The 16791-nt window shown below is 38.0% G+C and overlaps 1 protein-coding gene and 1 long non-coding RNA gene across 10 annotated transcripts in view; one reads left to right on the plus strand and one right to left on the minus strand.

The window, feature by feature from the left end:
• Positions 1 to 16791, minus strand: part of LOC306641289 — a 263290-nt gene that overhangs the window by 228413 nt on the left and 18086 nt on the right. The gene's annotated exons all lie outside the window — the stretch shown is intronic.
• Positions 1 to 16791, plus strand: part of NEBL (nebulette) — a 127433-nt gene that overhangs the window by 7594 nt on the left and 103048 nt on the right. For 8 of the 9 annotated variants that reach the window (XM_079106320.1, XM_079106314.1, XM_079106318.1 and 5 more), the window contains exons 1-3: positions 8440 to 8527; positions 8614 to 8685; positions 15696 to 15800. In XM_079106320.1, the coding sequence (XP_078962446.1) occupies positions 8447 to 8527; positions 8614 to 8685; positions 15696 to 15800 (258 nt within the window). In that variant the 5' untranslated portion in view covers positions 8440 to 8446. Of the gene's footprint in view, positions 1 to 6284; positions 6426 to 8439; positions 8528 to 8613; positions 8686 to 15695; positions 15801 to 16791 lie in introns of those variants that run through there. The other variant, XM_079106313.1, reaches the window with a different exon arrangement.

Genomic DNA, 16791 nt, shown 5'->3' on the forward strand with positions numbered 1-16791 from the left:
CCTGCTTTACCATTTCTTCTAACTCCTATGGAGCCTTGTTTCTGCAGATCACAGGGACCAAATTATCTCCATTCTGCAAGAAGTACTTTTCCTTTAAATAACCATCAGTAATGGCAATTCCTTTGAAGCTGGAAATGGAAGGAGATGATAGAAAATAATAATATCACTACCAGAAAGGAATAAGGTCACCAGTGTGGCACTGCTCTGTGGTCTAGTATGTTTTACACACCTTGAAACAGTTAAGACCTGGGTTTGAATCTCTTACTAGGAGAACTTGGGCAGTTATTGCTCTAAGTTCCAGTGTCCTCATCTGTGAAATGGATGTTGTGAGGATTAAATGGGATTTTATATGTGGAGTGATTTTTTTTTTGTGTGTGCCCTTTCGTAGTCCAGGGTAGGGGTCAATAGAGAGGGCTCCCCAAAGTTTTTGATTTATCTTCTTCCATTTTTATATGCAGCTCATCTTTCTCCAAAATTTTCTGCAGACCTTGGATGAGGGAGGATACAAATAAAATTTAAGACCTTGAATATCATTTCATGTAATAGTATCTTTAGATTCAAAGCACTTCATTGCATCTGGATGTTATTCAAGATTCCAGCAGCTTTAAAGCATCTACTTTGCTGGCTCCATGGAGAGAAAGAAGCTGGTTCCGCCCTGGAACAGAATGAGAAATATTCTTTTCCTTCATGGCTCAAGATCTTTTCTGTTAAGTATTTGAAAATTTATTTTTTTTAATTGTAGAAAAATCTCCTTCCAGTGAAACATCGGATGCATCAGTCTCTATGAAAATCTCACGTTTTGTTTTCTCTCTTAGGTGGAAGCTAGTGAGAATAAAAGGAAAGAAAGGAGGGGAACATCAAGAAAATAGAAGGAAGACCAGTAGATCAAGGGAACCAGGGGATTGGGAGGGGGAGGTACTGGTGATGAAATCGACCAACTTATATTGTTATATTGTGTTCTTAGCTCATAAAATGCATACAAGACATACTATTAAGTGAAATGAATAGATGAAGACAAACCCACACCCACCTAGTACTTATTTACACACAAATAATGAGGATTATGAAGGCCTCAAAGAGTAATTATCACCACTATGTATGTTAAACCAGTTCTCACTATTAGGAGGGAATCAATTATTTTAAAGCATCACTACCTGTACAACTGTGTTCATGAGATATTTACTTAATTATCATTCCGTTTTGAAATTATATTTTGAGTTACACATGGAAAATCTCTATAGAAATGACTGGAATAATACTCAGGTATTAGCGTTTCAATAGTTCTGAATTTGCTTTTACCATTTCTTCTAACTTCTATGGAAGCATCAGCTGCACTGTTTTCCCTGGTTTAAGGTATGATGAGATCATGATTTCAGGATAGAAATCATTTGTGAATATAGGTATGAGTAATTCGATGCTTAAGATTCAAGTACAAACATTGATGTCACTTATTTAGTAAAGAGTAGAAAAAGAGGTACGTTTCAATAATAAAATTGTAATTGTAGAAACGTAAAAGTGTAAAATTTATATTATAGATACATTTAGCAGAAATTCCATTTATTTCTGGGTACACATAATACAAGTGGATTTCCCCCTGAGTGTTTTCCTTCATAGACATAATAAACCTGAAAATATTTTCTTCACTAGGAATTTTCATAATGTCCAGATACACAAGGAATATTTCATTTGGCTGATGATAACAGAAAGGGGTAAAAATTAAGTTCAAGGCATATAAAGGAAATAGAGTATCTGTAAAGCTGCTATTTCCACAGTTAATTGACCAGGAACTGTGTTATTTGTAAAGGGTTCATGGTTCAAACCAGCTTAAGCTTTTTGTGTTAGGATAAGTGATTTCCATACATTTACTTCATGGAGCTCTCCCCTGAGGTCTCTGGCTGCTGCAAGACCCTTAGCTCCTCCTCTTCCCTCATCTCTCCTAGCAGATGCTCCAGTGACATTGAACTTTTAGTCCCTTCAACTCTTGTCCCTGGGTCTTTGCAAATGCTCTTTGGATGGCTTCCCTGTATTCTATCGCTTTGCTTAATTCCAGCTTAAATATTCTTTTCTGAGGGAGATCTGCCCAGTCCTTAGTTTCTGCTAAGTCTTCTTGCAGTGAGCTCACGTAACTTTCCTACTTCCTTTTCAGAAACATATTATCACACTTTCTCGTTAAAGAGCCAAATTGTCTAATTTTGCATGCTTTTACGTAAGTTATCATTCTAATGGCCATTTTTAGTATGCTCTACACTCCCTCAAAGTCTTTCCTTTGTTTCCTTGAATATAAGGACTTCATTATTTCCACAGTTTAATGTATCATGCCCCCCACAACTGCCAAAACATGACAAAGACAGCTTTTCTCCATAAGTTACTAGGAAATTATTTACTTTATTATGTTTTCATAAAATTCATAAATCATGTAAACAGGCCATGTTATGAATTAATTGATGATCATCTATCTCTGAATGGGTTAAAGAATTGCCAAGAGTGATCAAGCCTGCTCTCTTTCTGGCTCTGGATGTGGTGTTGACAGCCAAGCACAGAGCTTCTTCAATAAATCCACTCTCATATTCAAGTTTTTCCAGATGTGAGAAGTAATTAAGTCTTTGCATTTATTGAAGCCTTTTATGATTTTCAGGCGGGAACTGGCAGCTGTGGTGAATTAACTGTGCTAGAAAGAGAAAGAGAGAGAGAAAGAGAGGTGTCCGTGTTTTGTGTGTGTGAATGTGCATATGTACAAGCACACCTGTGGCATTTGCCAATAGTCCAAAGAGGTCAGACCTATAAACAAAAAACAAAAAGCCGATTTCAATAAATGCCAAAAATATGTACAGCTATTTCACAATTCAGAGAAAAGAGATGTCTCTGAGAGTTCTTTTTCCCTTTCTATTTTTGCTGAAAGTTAAACAAGGAATTAAGGATAATTAAATCAGTCATAACTGTTAAAGGATAAATTTTTTTAAGAAATAAATGAGTCTCCTAAGCATAGACAAGCACATTTCAAAATTAATAAATGAGGGCACCAGTAAGATGTTACAATTAGGTCAAAGGTGCATTTGTAGAGCTAAAATTCTATGAGTAATATGGAATGCTGGAGTGAGTTTTTTTTTTTTTTTTTTTTTTTTGCGGTGCTGGGGATCAAACCCAGGGCCTTGTGCATGTGAGACAAGCACTCTACCAACAGAGCTATACCCCCAGCCCTGGAGTGAGTTTATAAATAGACAAAAAAGGGTCAGTCTGCAGGGTAATAATCAGTTGTGTTCCCCAGGACACGTTAATTTCCATTTCTGTGGATAAGGATAATTTGTATTATTTTCAGTTTTCAACAATTTATGGAATTATAAAATAGTTCCAAGGCAGTGAAAGGACAGTATGGTCCCAATGACAGCCCTGGATAAGACACCCCCTAGTTTTTTTTTAAATTTATGCGCCAATTTAAAAGCCCTTCACAATTATTCCTGACACATCACACAATACTCTGGAAAAGGGATACTTTGGGTGGTATTCAAACTATTCTGTCTGAACTGACCCTTTGCTTCTAGTTATAGACTTCATGTAGATGACTCGAACCTTGGGGGTCTCCTGGGGGGAGGGATTGCAGGAGTGATTATGAGGTTAGCATCATTGTCATAATAACTGAAATAACATCTCAAGTAGGTTGCAAATTAAACCAGTTCATTGGACGTTAATGTTAATATAGACAGTGAATAAGAGCACCTTCCTCCTCTCAATGAGAAAAAAATATCCTCTTAATTTTGGCCTTTCCATCAAATAATTGTTGTGCTCCCAATTATTGGCAGATGCTTGTTCTTCTCTTCCTCCAGTATCTGGCTACATATGTAGGATCTATATGTGTGAAAATGGAAATTAAATATAAACAAGTCTATTAAATCTTATTTTAGTAGCGTGAGTGGTAATTGTGATGATTACTAAGGTAGCTTTGTATTCTTTTGATTTCTAATGAACAAACAGTAATGAAAGAGCCATTAAAAAGAAGATATGTTAATTAATGTAAATTATGAAAATAGATTGGGCTAATAGTAAGCAGAACTCATCTCTTTTATAAAGAGGACAAATTGCCCTAGAGTGCTTTCATTTCTTGCTTCTTCCCCACTTATCTATTAGCAAAGTTCTCTTTTGGGCAGATGCCAAGTGATGTGTAAAGATGAGGCAAATGTAAAATTGCTAGGGATTCCATCAAGAAGCAGGGACTTTCTCAGGGAAAATCATAAAAACAAGACAAAACAAAACAAAAAAACCAAAAAACAGGCAACTAAAAATGAGGGTGAAAAACTGTCCCAACAGGAAATTGAGTCAGGTAAGTTAATTCCTCTCTTACCTGATCATTTAGGATGGATATTTTATAATAAGGGATGTTGAATTCACTTTAGTAGAAATCAAATCTTCATCTCTCTGCAAGTTTTCCTATCAGGGCAAAAGAACTTCCCCTCTTCCCTCTGAAGTTTTAGTCATTGAGTTTATTGACATCAACTGACAATAGACAAATTAACGGAGGTAAAGGCAGACAGGTGTACTACATACATGGGAGCATCATAGGAGGATGGGTACCCAACAGCCCAGTGAGGTTCAGAAACTTAAACACCCTCTTTGTAGGGGAAAGGCAGTTTTAGAGGAAATGATTTTTAGGGGAGATGAATGGGCCTGGAGAATGATAGTAACAAGGACAGAATTTTCCCTATTTCTGACGTTGGACTGTCAGTCTCTTCTGTGAGGTGACCTTACTCTTCCTTGGTTGATAAAATAACAGAGCAGGGGCAGTTGTATTGTTGTTGGCAGATCTAGTCTGTAGGTAGATAAAGGAACTTCAGAGAAGAGCCTCTTCCAGCATTGAAGTTCCTTCAATTTAAAACAATCAGCATACCATGGTGCATATTTTAGTGAACCCCCTGGATGCCTTCATTTCAACTCAGGATTGATCTATTTATTTATGAATTTTCATTTGCAAGTCCCTTGTTTTGGTGTTGAGGAAGAGCACATCCATTATCACTAGGAAGAAAAGAAAGGAGAAAGAAGTGAAACAAGTTTGAAACATCTGTCAAAAACTGAGGGATGTGTGACCTTCAGGATACTGAGGACGGCCAGGCACTCTGTGACTGCAGTGGTGGTCAGATGTGTAAATACAGTTGCCTATGCATACACATCAAACTATAGAAAGATAGAAGACATGTGTATCATAAAAACATAACTTAGCTCTTTAAGTTCTCAGGTTGTAGGAGGCCTTTCTAACCTTTGCAAAGATATTGATGGCATAGAGTCTCACCCTTTTAAATGAGAAGTCCCTGCTTCTCCTGGAACTGTGTACCTTTACTGGCTAGTTGGAAATTGTTCAAGTGCTTTCCATTTATTAACTTAGAGTAATTCAGTTTTTCTGTTTATGCATAATTAGAGGCAGAGAAGGGTTAAATAATTTGCCCTAGAGGATATAGCAGAGCTAGACTTGGAGGTGGAAGGTCTCACTGTAAGGAATGTGATTCTCATCTTGGTCCCATTCTGTATCACAGCATGGGGACATGACCAAAGTGAAAAAAACAAAAAAGACAACATAAATGAAGTGCAGGGTAGTAACAGGGATTAACAACTGTACAGATATTCCCTTTGGGGGTACCCCAAGGTAAAAATATGTTCTAGAATACAACATTAAACTTGGTTTAAAAAAAGATGATAGGGAATTTTGTCCATGAAAAACACTTTTCTTATCCCCCAAGTCAGATTTTAGCGCTACTGACAGGAGAGCTTTACTGTGATAAAGTGCAGGGCTTAAAATTTTTTAGAGAAAACTTGACATGAATTTTATATTATACTCATAGGTGAAAGGAAGAAAGATGCATTCAATCAAAAGTAATGGTGTATGCGGCTTGCCAGACAATCCATTAAAGAGTTCATCCAGCAAGTCTTGAATGATGGGTTTTTTATTTCCTACCTAATCTTAGCACAAACATGTTTTATTCACCATTGTATCTTCTAACATCAAGCACAGTATCCAGCATAGCAACACTTATATTTTGAATAAACAGAGCTCTAGTTAGGCTCTGATTGTAGCCCTCCGTTGAATCACTGTGCAAATGAGATAGTTAATTTTGCTTGGCTTTAATTTTGTCCTTTGTAAAAGAGAGGGCTTTAGGTGTATTGCCTTCTTAAGGGGCCCATTGGCTTTAAAATTCTGATTCTAAAATCTCAAATGGAAAATTTGTGTTCACAATGCATGTGATACTTGGTTTTGCTTTGGAAACTTGTGCACTAAATCTCAACAGATTGTTCTCTTGCAGCAATGTGCAAAGTCTAAGAACTCATTGAATGACAGAAGGAAGAAGATGACTGTGCTCAACCCTGATGCAGGCAGTTCACCATGGGGAGTAGACGTCACCACCAGCAACACAGGCATTGTCATCTCAGATATGAGCTGAGAGGTGTGCCTCAGGCACTTCTGGCTTGATTTCCTTTCTGTACTTTGAGAAGTTAGCAAGAGAACGTTTTAGACATTGTTCCCCCCTTGAACTTGTTCCTTCCCTAAAGTTAATGTAATAGATCTTCTACAGCATATTAGAATAGTCTTCTGGCAGAAGACTTGAGGGGAACCACCAGCCACACATTCTTCCCTTCATGGAACAAGTATAAGGCACAGTGAGTTTCCTTGTAGAATCTGCTGCACTAGGCAGGCATGACACTCCTGGTAAAGTTCCCAAATTCAGCATGCCTGGGAAAGGTTCTTTTTGGCATTTTGCTGGTAAGCAGGATATGTGACCTCATTAATTTAACCTGTATCAAAAGTCATTTCATGACAACACCAGCAATTCTTCAAGAACATGACATTTTGTCAGAACAGAGCAGTGTTTCCCTAAATAATACTTCACAGAAGAACGTTAGTTTTCTGGGGTAACAGGTATCGTTAAAAAACAATGATAGGTAAGATGAGGAGGATAGGATTCTTGTTTGGGAAATAACTGGTTAAGGAAACAAACAGGTCTTTTTTGGTTGAGGTCTTCTTAGAAATCCAAAAGTCAATATGGCATGTGGATCCCTGAGAGGCAGGGACAGGGATTAGAATACGGGTTTCCCAAACATGTTTAAGAAACTTGTTTTTTTCCTGCCAAATATTTTGTGGAACTTTTGCCTCATGGAACAGAATTTGAGAAATGATCCGTTTTGACAATTATGTGGGTTGTTTTTCCTTGCCAGAATTTTCAGTTTAGGTAAGACCAAGGCCTTAATAAATTAAAAACTAGGTAGCATATCAAGAGAAAATGGTATTATACTTGGCTACTTAGAATGGTATATTATTTTGAATAAAGGTGTATTTTATATAATTAGTTTCATTATTCACCATAGGGTATTTTAAAAATATCTAACACTAATATGCTATTGCTTTGGAAAAATAAATTCACCTTATGATTGAAATAGCCAAATGAATAAATTAGGCATTTTGTAGAGTCTTAGGATTGCCTAACTGGATAATAGAGAATTTCTTGTGAGAAATATATTTTTAATGATATAACTGGTGACATATACTACATAATAAATATTGTGAGAGTTTGTTTTTCCAACTTTTCAAAGTGTGCAGTAAGCACTGAGGAATATACAAATAATTATTGAATTTGTGAAGATTGACACAATGAGTGAATCAAAGAGGATGATTATTTTCCGAAGCAGTGACATTTCTAAAATTCTTCAATGATTTATCAACATGTATTAATGGCAACTGCTCATGTTTAATGATGTTTACAATTAATACAATACAGTGCTCCCTAATATAAAATTAACAGTCATGATTAACTCAGAATAGATTCTTTGAAGTGGTTCAAGGGGCTTTTCATGATAAATTACCAGCCCCCTAATCCACTAATATAAAGTGGGGATTTTGGGGGGGCTGTGGAAAGTACGTGAATGTCTCATAAAACATTTAATTTAGGTTAATGAAATGAGTCTGAATGATTCAGGTTCCCTATATGGAGTTGGAGCTGTCTGACATTCCAGAGAAAGCTTTATTTAGACAGAGTTGAAGAATCTTTGTGATAACAGGATTTGAGCTGTGGTATCTTGAACACTGTAACTGAGTAGTTTTCCTAGAACCTCTAGGTCCTTATTAAACTGTTTCATGGATGAATTGAAGTAGTGAAAGAGAAATAATTTCTTAGTTTGGATTTCTTCACCAGTTTAAAGAATGTTGACTTTAAAAGTTCGTCAAGTTGAATTCCACCTGAGAAAGTGTCCTTTCCTCCTGTGGGGCTGGCCCTGGCAGACCCCGGAGATCCGTTCCATTCACTCACACTCCATTGAGATAAGGAGGGTGAAGTGTGAGCCAGAGATGAAGCCTGCCAAGGTCATTCCTGCCTGAGCACCAGAGACACACAGGAGCTCCAGGGCACTGTGCTTCATAAAAAGATGCTACACTAGTGAAATTTAAAAATATAAATATTTTGACAGGGTAAAAATGAGGGTCCCTGTGCTTGAGACTGGGAAAGAGGAAACTGAAGAGGTAAAAACAGAGGAAGAAGAAAATGAAGAAGACAAGGTACGTGAGAAAGCCCTTATGTGTCCCAGAATGAATTTGTTCCTGTCGTGGATGAGGACAAAAATGTTCCCTTTTTCTCTGAACAGGTATTCCTGAAGCCTGTTATTGAAGACCTAAGCATGGAACTGGCCAGAAAATGCACTGAACTCATTAGTGATGTAAGTGGCTTCAGTGACTTCTGTTTGACTTTGCATGGCAGGTGTGGAATAGTTCTGTCATAATGGAGCTGGGGAGAAATCCTTGACATCATCAGTTAACATACAGTTATTTTCCAGGCCCATGAAACTAAGTCCAGAAATTTTAAGTGATTTCCCCAAGGTCACCTATACAGAGAATTTCTGCTGGAAACAAGTCTCTCCATTCGTAATCCAGAATCCTGTCTCTCATGAATTTTGCTCTCATTCTGGCATGAACTCATAAGACCTTGGATAGCAGAACATATTCTGTTTGAGAACCCCAAAGACTAAAATTAGTATAATGAGGTAATTTGTTTTGGAGGATCTCTAGCTAAATGATTTTTAATATTTTCAAGAGCCTTTTGAAGAATCTGATGAATAAAATTATTTTTCAAACCAAGAAAATGCATATACCTATATACATATAAACATTCATTCACAATTTAGGATTCATGGATAACTAAACTGCATGTTGAAAAGGAGCTTTTTTTTTTTTTCAGTAAATGGGATTTGTTTCTATATCATTTCAAGGGAATCCTGAAATTATTTAACATGCACATGCACACCTATTTAGTAAATCTACATAAACTAGAATTCTAGAAGCACAAGGAAAAGCATTAGTCACTAGGGATGAAAATTCAGCTGCTCCTCATTAACAGATGTGAGAATTGCTGGTATAAAGGAAATTTGGTTCCTGTAAACACATGCCTGTGTCTTCATCTAGAGAGACGAACACAGTACTGGTTATTTCTGTTGTTGGTAATGAGCAGAGTGAGGGGAATATTTGAAAAGTGTTTGTTTTCACAGGAAATTCATCGTGGGCAGAGGGGTACTGTGCAGCAGGTCTTCTGAAATCAATCTGCCCGAGTCGACTCAATAGTAACCTTGGGAAGGTTATTAGCCTGGCGGGGTTCAGTTTCTGAACTGTAATATTTATAATAGTAAGATTAAATGCTGAGCATACTCCGTGAATATGAGTGTACTCAATAAATATTAGCTGTTATTAAATATCCTACCTGGAACTTACCTTTGCATCCATCTATCCAATCACGTTTTATATATGACTCTTCATTGCATTCGGGTTTGTCAGAAAGAGCCAAAGAGTAGTGGTATGAATCATACCCTTTCCCATATACTTGACATGTGATTTAATTAAATTTTAAATAAAGTATTTCTTTGTATTATTACTTAATAGTAATAAGCTACTTATGTATGTGAACGTCCCTTATAAATTGCAATAATAATGGAATGACATTAACAATGTGAGTGACAGGATTTATTGAGTACTCTGCTAGGCATTGCAGCTTGTGAGGTGGGTCCTCCTGTGTTTCCCATTTTAGAAGCAAGGAGACAGAGGCACAGAAGTTAAGGAACTTGCTGGGTTGCACAGTTAAGCAGCAGGAACGGGAGTGGAATGCAAAGCCCTTTCTTCCTCTGCTGTGTTCTCTCGCTGTAGATTTCCACGCAAAAGTTTATCTTAGCTTTATCATTACTTATTATACTGACATTAGCAGTAGTAATGCTTTCATTTAAAACCTCAAATTCCTGACTCTCGAGATAGTTCCTCTTTCAACTTTGATGTTTTTGTAGAAGTGCAATTGTAATGAGCTCAATTGTAGTAGTTTAAATACACTATTAAGAGTGAAGTATATGGCATTTCCTGGTAAATGGTTGGAATTGGAGAATATCATGCTAAGTGAAATAAGCCAAGCCCAAAAAACCAAAGGCCGAATGTTTTCTCTGATAAGTGGATGATGATACTTAAATGGGGGTGGTGGGGGACAGGAGAAGAAAGGAGGAGCTTTGGATTGTGTAGAGGGAAATGGGGTGGGAAAGTTGGGGAGACTGAAAGATAGGAGACTGAGACAGACAGTATTACCCTATGTACATGTATGATTACATGAATGATGTGAGTCTACATTGTGTACAACCATAGAAATGAAAAGTTGTACCCCATGTGTGTACAATGAATCAAAATATTGTCTGTGAAAATAAAAATTAAAAAAAGAGAAAAAAAGGAGTGAAGTAGTAACTTTAATTAGTAAGCAGTTTGTCAGAGTTATTTTGAGTAAGATCACTTATCAGTAACTTTAAAACAAACCCGTAGTGAGACCTGATCGCCTTTATCATTCTGCAAAGGTCATGTTATTTTGTTCCCCTTTAGGTGAAATCAAATATACAGGAGTAGTTTCTATTTATCATAGATTTATGTTACATGACAGGTATCTATACTACTTAAATATTTAGAACATTATAATTTTGGTTTAATTTATATCAGTGTACATGTTCATATGTTGTTTCCAAATAGAATTCTATACTTATCAAGATACTTAATCTTTAGAATTTTTATATTTATTATTGAGGAACCTGAAAAAAATAATCTTTTGCTCCCCCCCTGAAAACACACACACATACACACATACACACCCACACAAAATGAAAGGAGGAATTTGTACAATCATTTTTAAAATGGGTTTTGTCTTTCTTGAAGGACTTGGCATATTGGATTCCACTAAACTTTTAGCTTTTGAGCCATTTGGTTGAATCTCTCATTAAGTAATATCTTATGCTTTCTCAGTGTCACCAATATTTTTATAGGAACAGATGAACTTAAGTTTGAAATTCTTATCTTTCATCTTTCTTATAGTCTGTGTGGCTAGAGAGTTTTCTAAATGCACCCACCATGGAGCTGGAACAGAAAAACAAGTTGAGGCCCTGCGCAGTGAGACTTGAGTTTTAGTTGAGTCTGTATTATATTTCTAATTATGCCATCTCTTGGTGTCCTGCATTTAATTTAGTGTGTCAGTTCTGGACCCCCACCCCAACCTCCCCACCTCTGGTCTCAAATTTAAACACACACCTTTGCATACCTTGGTTTTGTTTTAAAATCCATCATGTCTCAGAGGGGCCACCAGCTAAGCCAGGTGGCACTTACCTACTGGGCAGGACCTTACATCCTGGAGCTGAAAGCAGTAGCCTCAGAGGCTACAGATCAAGTCTCTTGGCCAGGGTGCTCCCTGGGATTTGAAAGAAGGTCTGTCAGATGGCCTTCCTCCTCTGCTGTGAGCGAGGCACTCCATGTGCATTTTCACATTGTGCACCAAGCCTGTGCCCTGGGATCTGTGAGCCTTAATTCACTGGTAGAACCCAAGGTTGAGTGGCTAGACCAGAGTGGGGACAGGTCCAGAGCCTGGGAAATAGCTGCTTCATGTTTCAGATGAGAAGGGTGGTTTCATGGATTTCTCTTTAGAGAACAGTCTTTCCACATGCCCTCTGCCATTTTGATCGACCCTGTGTCTTGATCAGGGTGTGGTCACCAGATCTGCACACAGCACCCTGCTGTGGGTAACTTGTGGTTGTGCGCAGTGGGACCACGCTTTGTTTTGCTCCTAGCACCCTTTGCGAGGCTGTTGAGAATTTCCTGGACTTGTTGGAGGCTGCAGAAAACTGTCAGGCCCACCTCTGTTGGGTGTTGGAGCTGTTTCTATTTCTAATTTCTGACGTGTAACTGACAGCTTCGGGCCTGTCACCTTTGGATAGTGGTTTAAATTCTTTTCACTTCTTGAGGGCTGGATCTCAGCTGTGGCTTCCTGCTTCCTCTCCTGGTCCTTTGAGGGCTTCTGGGCTCCTCTCTTTCTACTTGCCATTTCACTCTGCGAGAGCCGGGGTCATCAGCAGGCCTGGGGACCTTGCTGTGTCGTCCCTTGCTTTTGTTCAGTGAGATCAGCCAGGAGATCAGTCCTGGGAGGCCTGGGCTGCTTAGAATCCTCCTCAGAGAGACAATGTCAGTTTTTCAGGTCAAGTGGCTACACTTTGGGGATCAGCATAGGCATTTTTCTTTTCCTTTTTCTTTCTTTCTTTCTTTCTTTTCCCTTTTTTGGCCCCACTTAGTTTCTGAATTGCATCTGCTCCACCCACATTGTGGACTTTCCCTCTATGTAGCTCACTTCCCAATTCTAAAGGACACCTAGTTCTCAGAGGCGGCCTCTAATTTTTAACCCTTTATTTTCCCCAAGTAACTCTCTCTGATAGTTAGTCCTGTTTGTCAAATACCTAATTAATTCCTTACATGAATTAAACCTACCCACTCTATTCAGCATCCAGAATTATACCTCTAGTTGCCTTCTGATAGGTGGTCATAAAAAATATTGGGTAAAGGGGAATATTTTGTATGTTTTGTGTAAACAAAGCATAAAAAACCTTTTGCACAACAAGTTGGGCCACATCTTCCGGCAGCCTCTGACTCACTGTTGCGGTTCAAAGCTTTTTAGGGTGCTCATTCCCATGGCAGTGGGAACATCTTCCAGGCAAACAAACATCATTTATTGTGGATAAATCCTCCCAATGCTAAAAGTGCTAAATTCTGTGGTTACCCCTCCAGAGAGAGCCTGGACTCTGTTAGGAAACTTGGGAAAGCGACCTTGGCAATGTCCTGCCCAGTTAACAAATAACGCTGGAGCCACATTTCTTTCTTCTAGGGTTTACTGAATTAAATTGGTTTGATTTCATTTGTGAAAAGACTTTCTAGATACTTCCAGTTAAGAATGTCTGTAAGAGGAAATATCCTCAAACCTTTCCACATCTGTCATCCAATTTCAGCCGTTAGCTAATTTCATACTCGCTGGAAGGAACTTGGGCAGAAGGAAGCAATGCTGAATTAATTGAATTGTAGTCGAGACAATTGTGGGGTTAGCTGGTGGGCTCAAAGGAGAAAGTAAATGTTTGGTGCATCTTACTGATTATAAAGTCGTCAATTTTGACCTCCTTTTATTTTTAGGTTGTGTATAGTTTGAGTACAGATGGCAACAGAAAAACCCAAACACAGTGACTTTAATGGATGTCTCTTTTTTTTTTTTTCTCCTCCCTACACCCAAAGCCTGGAGGTAGGTGGGTCAGTCTTAGGTGGATGTTCTCCTCCCAGGCACCTTCGTTTCTGCCATCATGGTTATTATGGTGGCTTAATGCCTGGTGTCGATATTGCTATTGCCCATTCTGGCATAGGAATGCTATTTAATGTATAACATTCTTTATTTGTCTGAAAATTTGAGAACATTTGACTTATCGTCATTCATATTCTAAAATCCATGAGGAATCACACACATGGATTCATCAGAAGGCCTATGCAATCATTGCGTGCAGGTGATTTCCAACGACTTCGTGGGATGAACGATTGGAAGGACAGTAGCAAATGATCTTGGAGGTTTTAAATGGCAACTTCAATTTAAAGATGCAAATGTAGGTATCTTTTTAGTAAAGACCAAAAACGTAGTGGAGTCCTCAATTAAGACTGAACTATTTGCCTGCCTAGCAAAGGAAGTAAATACTTCACCCTTATCCAGCACTCCCGTTCTGAACATTCTGCTTATGTCAGACACTATCAGGAGGCCTGTAGCGTAAGCACATACCGCTGTGGAAGAGAATGCGAATGTGATGGGGAAAAGATGTGGCAAAAGATAAAAATAATGAGTCAAACTTAAGCCTAATGATAGGCTATTTTTTCTCACACTTAATTATATAACGGAGATACTTTTTTTTTTTCCTCCGTATGATCAAAATAGCCTACTATTTATCATACTGCCATTAACGATTTAATTACTAGTGACTGAGGAGGGCGATTTGCAGGAACCTAAAATTATGGCTAATCTCTGAGAAGAAAAAAAAGTAATTTAGTGCTCAGATAAGATAAATATGTTCTCATGTTGATTTCATGAATAAAGCCAGTGTTTAATGTGGTAGGCATTAATATCTAAGAGCCGCAGCAGTGAAATAGGGGAATTTTGAAATAACTTTACTTAATATGTTTGTATCTGGCTATACCTCAGGTCAAGTAATGCCCCTCAAATCAGGTTTGCATATGGCAAAATCTCCAGGGAATGAGAGTGTGTAACATCAGTATTAATCATGTCCTTTAAGAACCAGGTAGTATATACAATTAAACGTCACTTTGTGGTTATAATTAGGAAGACCATATAATTTATTGTCTGAACTGGGACAGTTTTTCCAGCCCAAGTATTTACAGTCTTGGGGAGATAAACACAACTTTATTAGAGGGAGATATAACTTTCAGCAAATTGCCTCCATCCTCTTGGCATGGTGTTTCCTTCCCAGTTTTCATTAGGGCACCAACTAGTGTGACGGTGGGTTGACAGTTTAGGTCCTTGAGGTTCCAGACTTCTTTGGGGCTTGTTGTGTCCCTGGCCTCTTCCCAAGGAGAAGGGAGTGGTTCATTTTGCTGGTGAATTTGAGTGAAGAAATGAACATGCTCAGCTAAACCTTTTGGGGCTTTCCTTGGCTGATCTGCCTGCTCGGAGCAAGGGGGCATTCTAGAATGATCTCTACCACTTGGCAAGCTTTCTGGACAGATTCTGCTCTTGTTGTAGGGCGAGGAGAGGGACAAGGAGGTAAAGGATGCTCATAAATTGAGAAAGTTTGATTGGGGGGAATTAATTAGTAACAGGAAGCCCATTATGCCCACAGCCTAAGCCCTACTCCTTCCTTTCAGCCTGTATGGGTGGCATTACTAGCATTAAACCTCCATTTGTTTAATTTCTGCCTCTTACTTCTTACATACTGTGCCTGTTCTGAAGACTACTTGTCTTGAGGTGGGCAGATGTTTCTGTTTGACCATAGACTTACTTGTCAAGGTCAGTGGCTTCAAAATGACAACAAACTAGGACACTTGTGGCAATAAAATGGACCTTTCGATAATCGTGCTGGGGAAGCCAGACCCATCCTCTGTGGCCCATTGTTCTTAGTGTTACTCCTTAAGGGTAACTGGATCCTTGCTCATTGAAAGTACCATCCCTCCTCACGGCCTTTGCCCTTCTGGGCTGGATCTCCATTTATTCAACTTGGCTTATTTTGAGGATCATTCCACACTTGATTATTTACTTCAGAAAATGGACTTAATCACCTCCATTCTCTGTTCTAAAAAGGTCACTACAATGATTTTTCTTCTTTCTTTTCTTATGCATATTCTTCTCCTTTTCTAGATCCATTATAAAGAAGAGTATAAAAAGTCTAAGGACAAATGTACGTTTGTGCCTGACACTCCCATGCTAACCCATGTTAAAAATATTGGTGCTTTTATTTCAGAGGTAAGTTCTCAAAAACTTTCAAAATGGCTCGTGTTTTTCTATTTATATAGATAAAAAGTCTGCATGTCTGCATTAAAGTTTGAGAATAGTTTTGAAGGCAGCACTGAAAGTTGGTGATATCTAGATTATTATCTAATTCTATGAACAATATTAACTCATGAATTGAGATATTTTGCTCCCTTTTGTCAATACATTTTATCATATACTGCATGTCTATGTTTTGACTCTGTCCCTTTCTTTTTTATATAGTATTCTCTTGAAAAGGAATATTTTCATTTGACAAATAGAAAGCACTAGGAAAATAATTTATCTTTAAAATTCCAAACTATTAATTTCCTAATGAATGTATTAGAGGTTAACCATTGAATATTATTTTGGAAATAAGCATATTTTATTAGATGATTTCATAAGCCACAGTACCTCTGACAAGTAAATTTAATTTAAGCTATTTTTGAGTGGGATAAAATTGAGCTCAACAGAAATGTCTATTATGAAGCCACAGACTGAGAAGTATGCTATATGCATTTTCCAGCTGAAAAATCATGTAGTCTTTTGGAGAGCATTTAGAACTGCAGTTTATCTTGCATCGTAAAGCACAATGTTGACAATCATTTCTATGTTGAGGCATCACTATAGTCTGCAAATAGATAAACTTGCAGGGATCTGTTAAAATAGTGTTGTAAATGACTGACCTCTAGTGTTCTGAAAGTTACATTGGCAAAAGATCAACTTGGGGTTCTTAGCATATTATCTGCTAACCCGAAATGATTTGGAGAAAATCAGCACATTTTCTTTTCTTATTGTCAACATCCAGAGTTGTGGAGACAAAAGGCTCAGACGACGTAGGTGCTCAATAAATCAACACCCAAATCAGGCTCTGAGGGGGTAGGAACAGCAAGGACTCACCCCCAGAGTATGAAAGAACACAGTTTTGTTTATTTGTATCAGCTATGTTATTTCTCCTGTGCAGAGAAATTCTTGGTGTTCTCAA

This window comes from Sciurus vulgaris (genome assembly GCF_902686455.1).
Source record: "Sciurus vulgaris genome assembly, chromosome: 12".
NCBI classification, from domain to species: domain Eukaryota; kingdom Metazoa; phylum Chordata; class Mammalia; order Rodentia; family Sciuridae; genus Sciurus; species Sciurus vulgaris.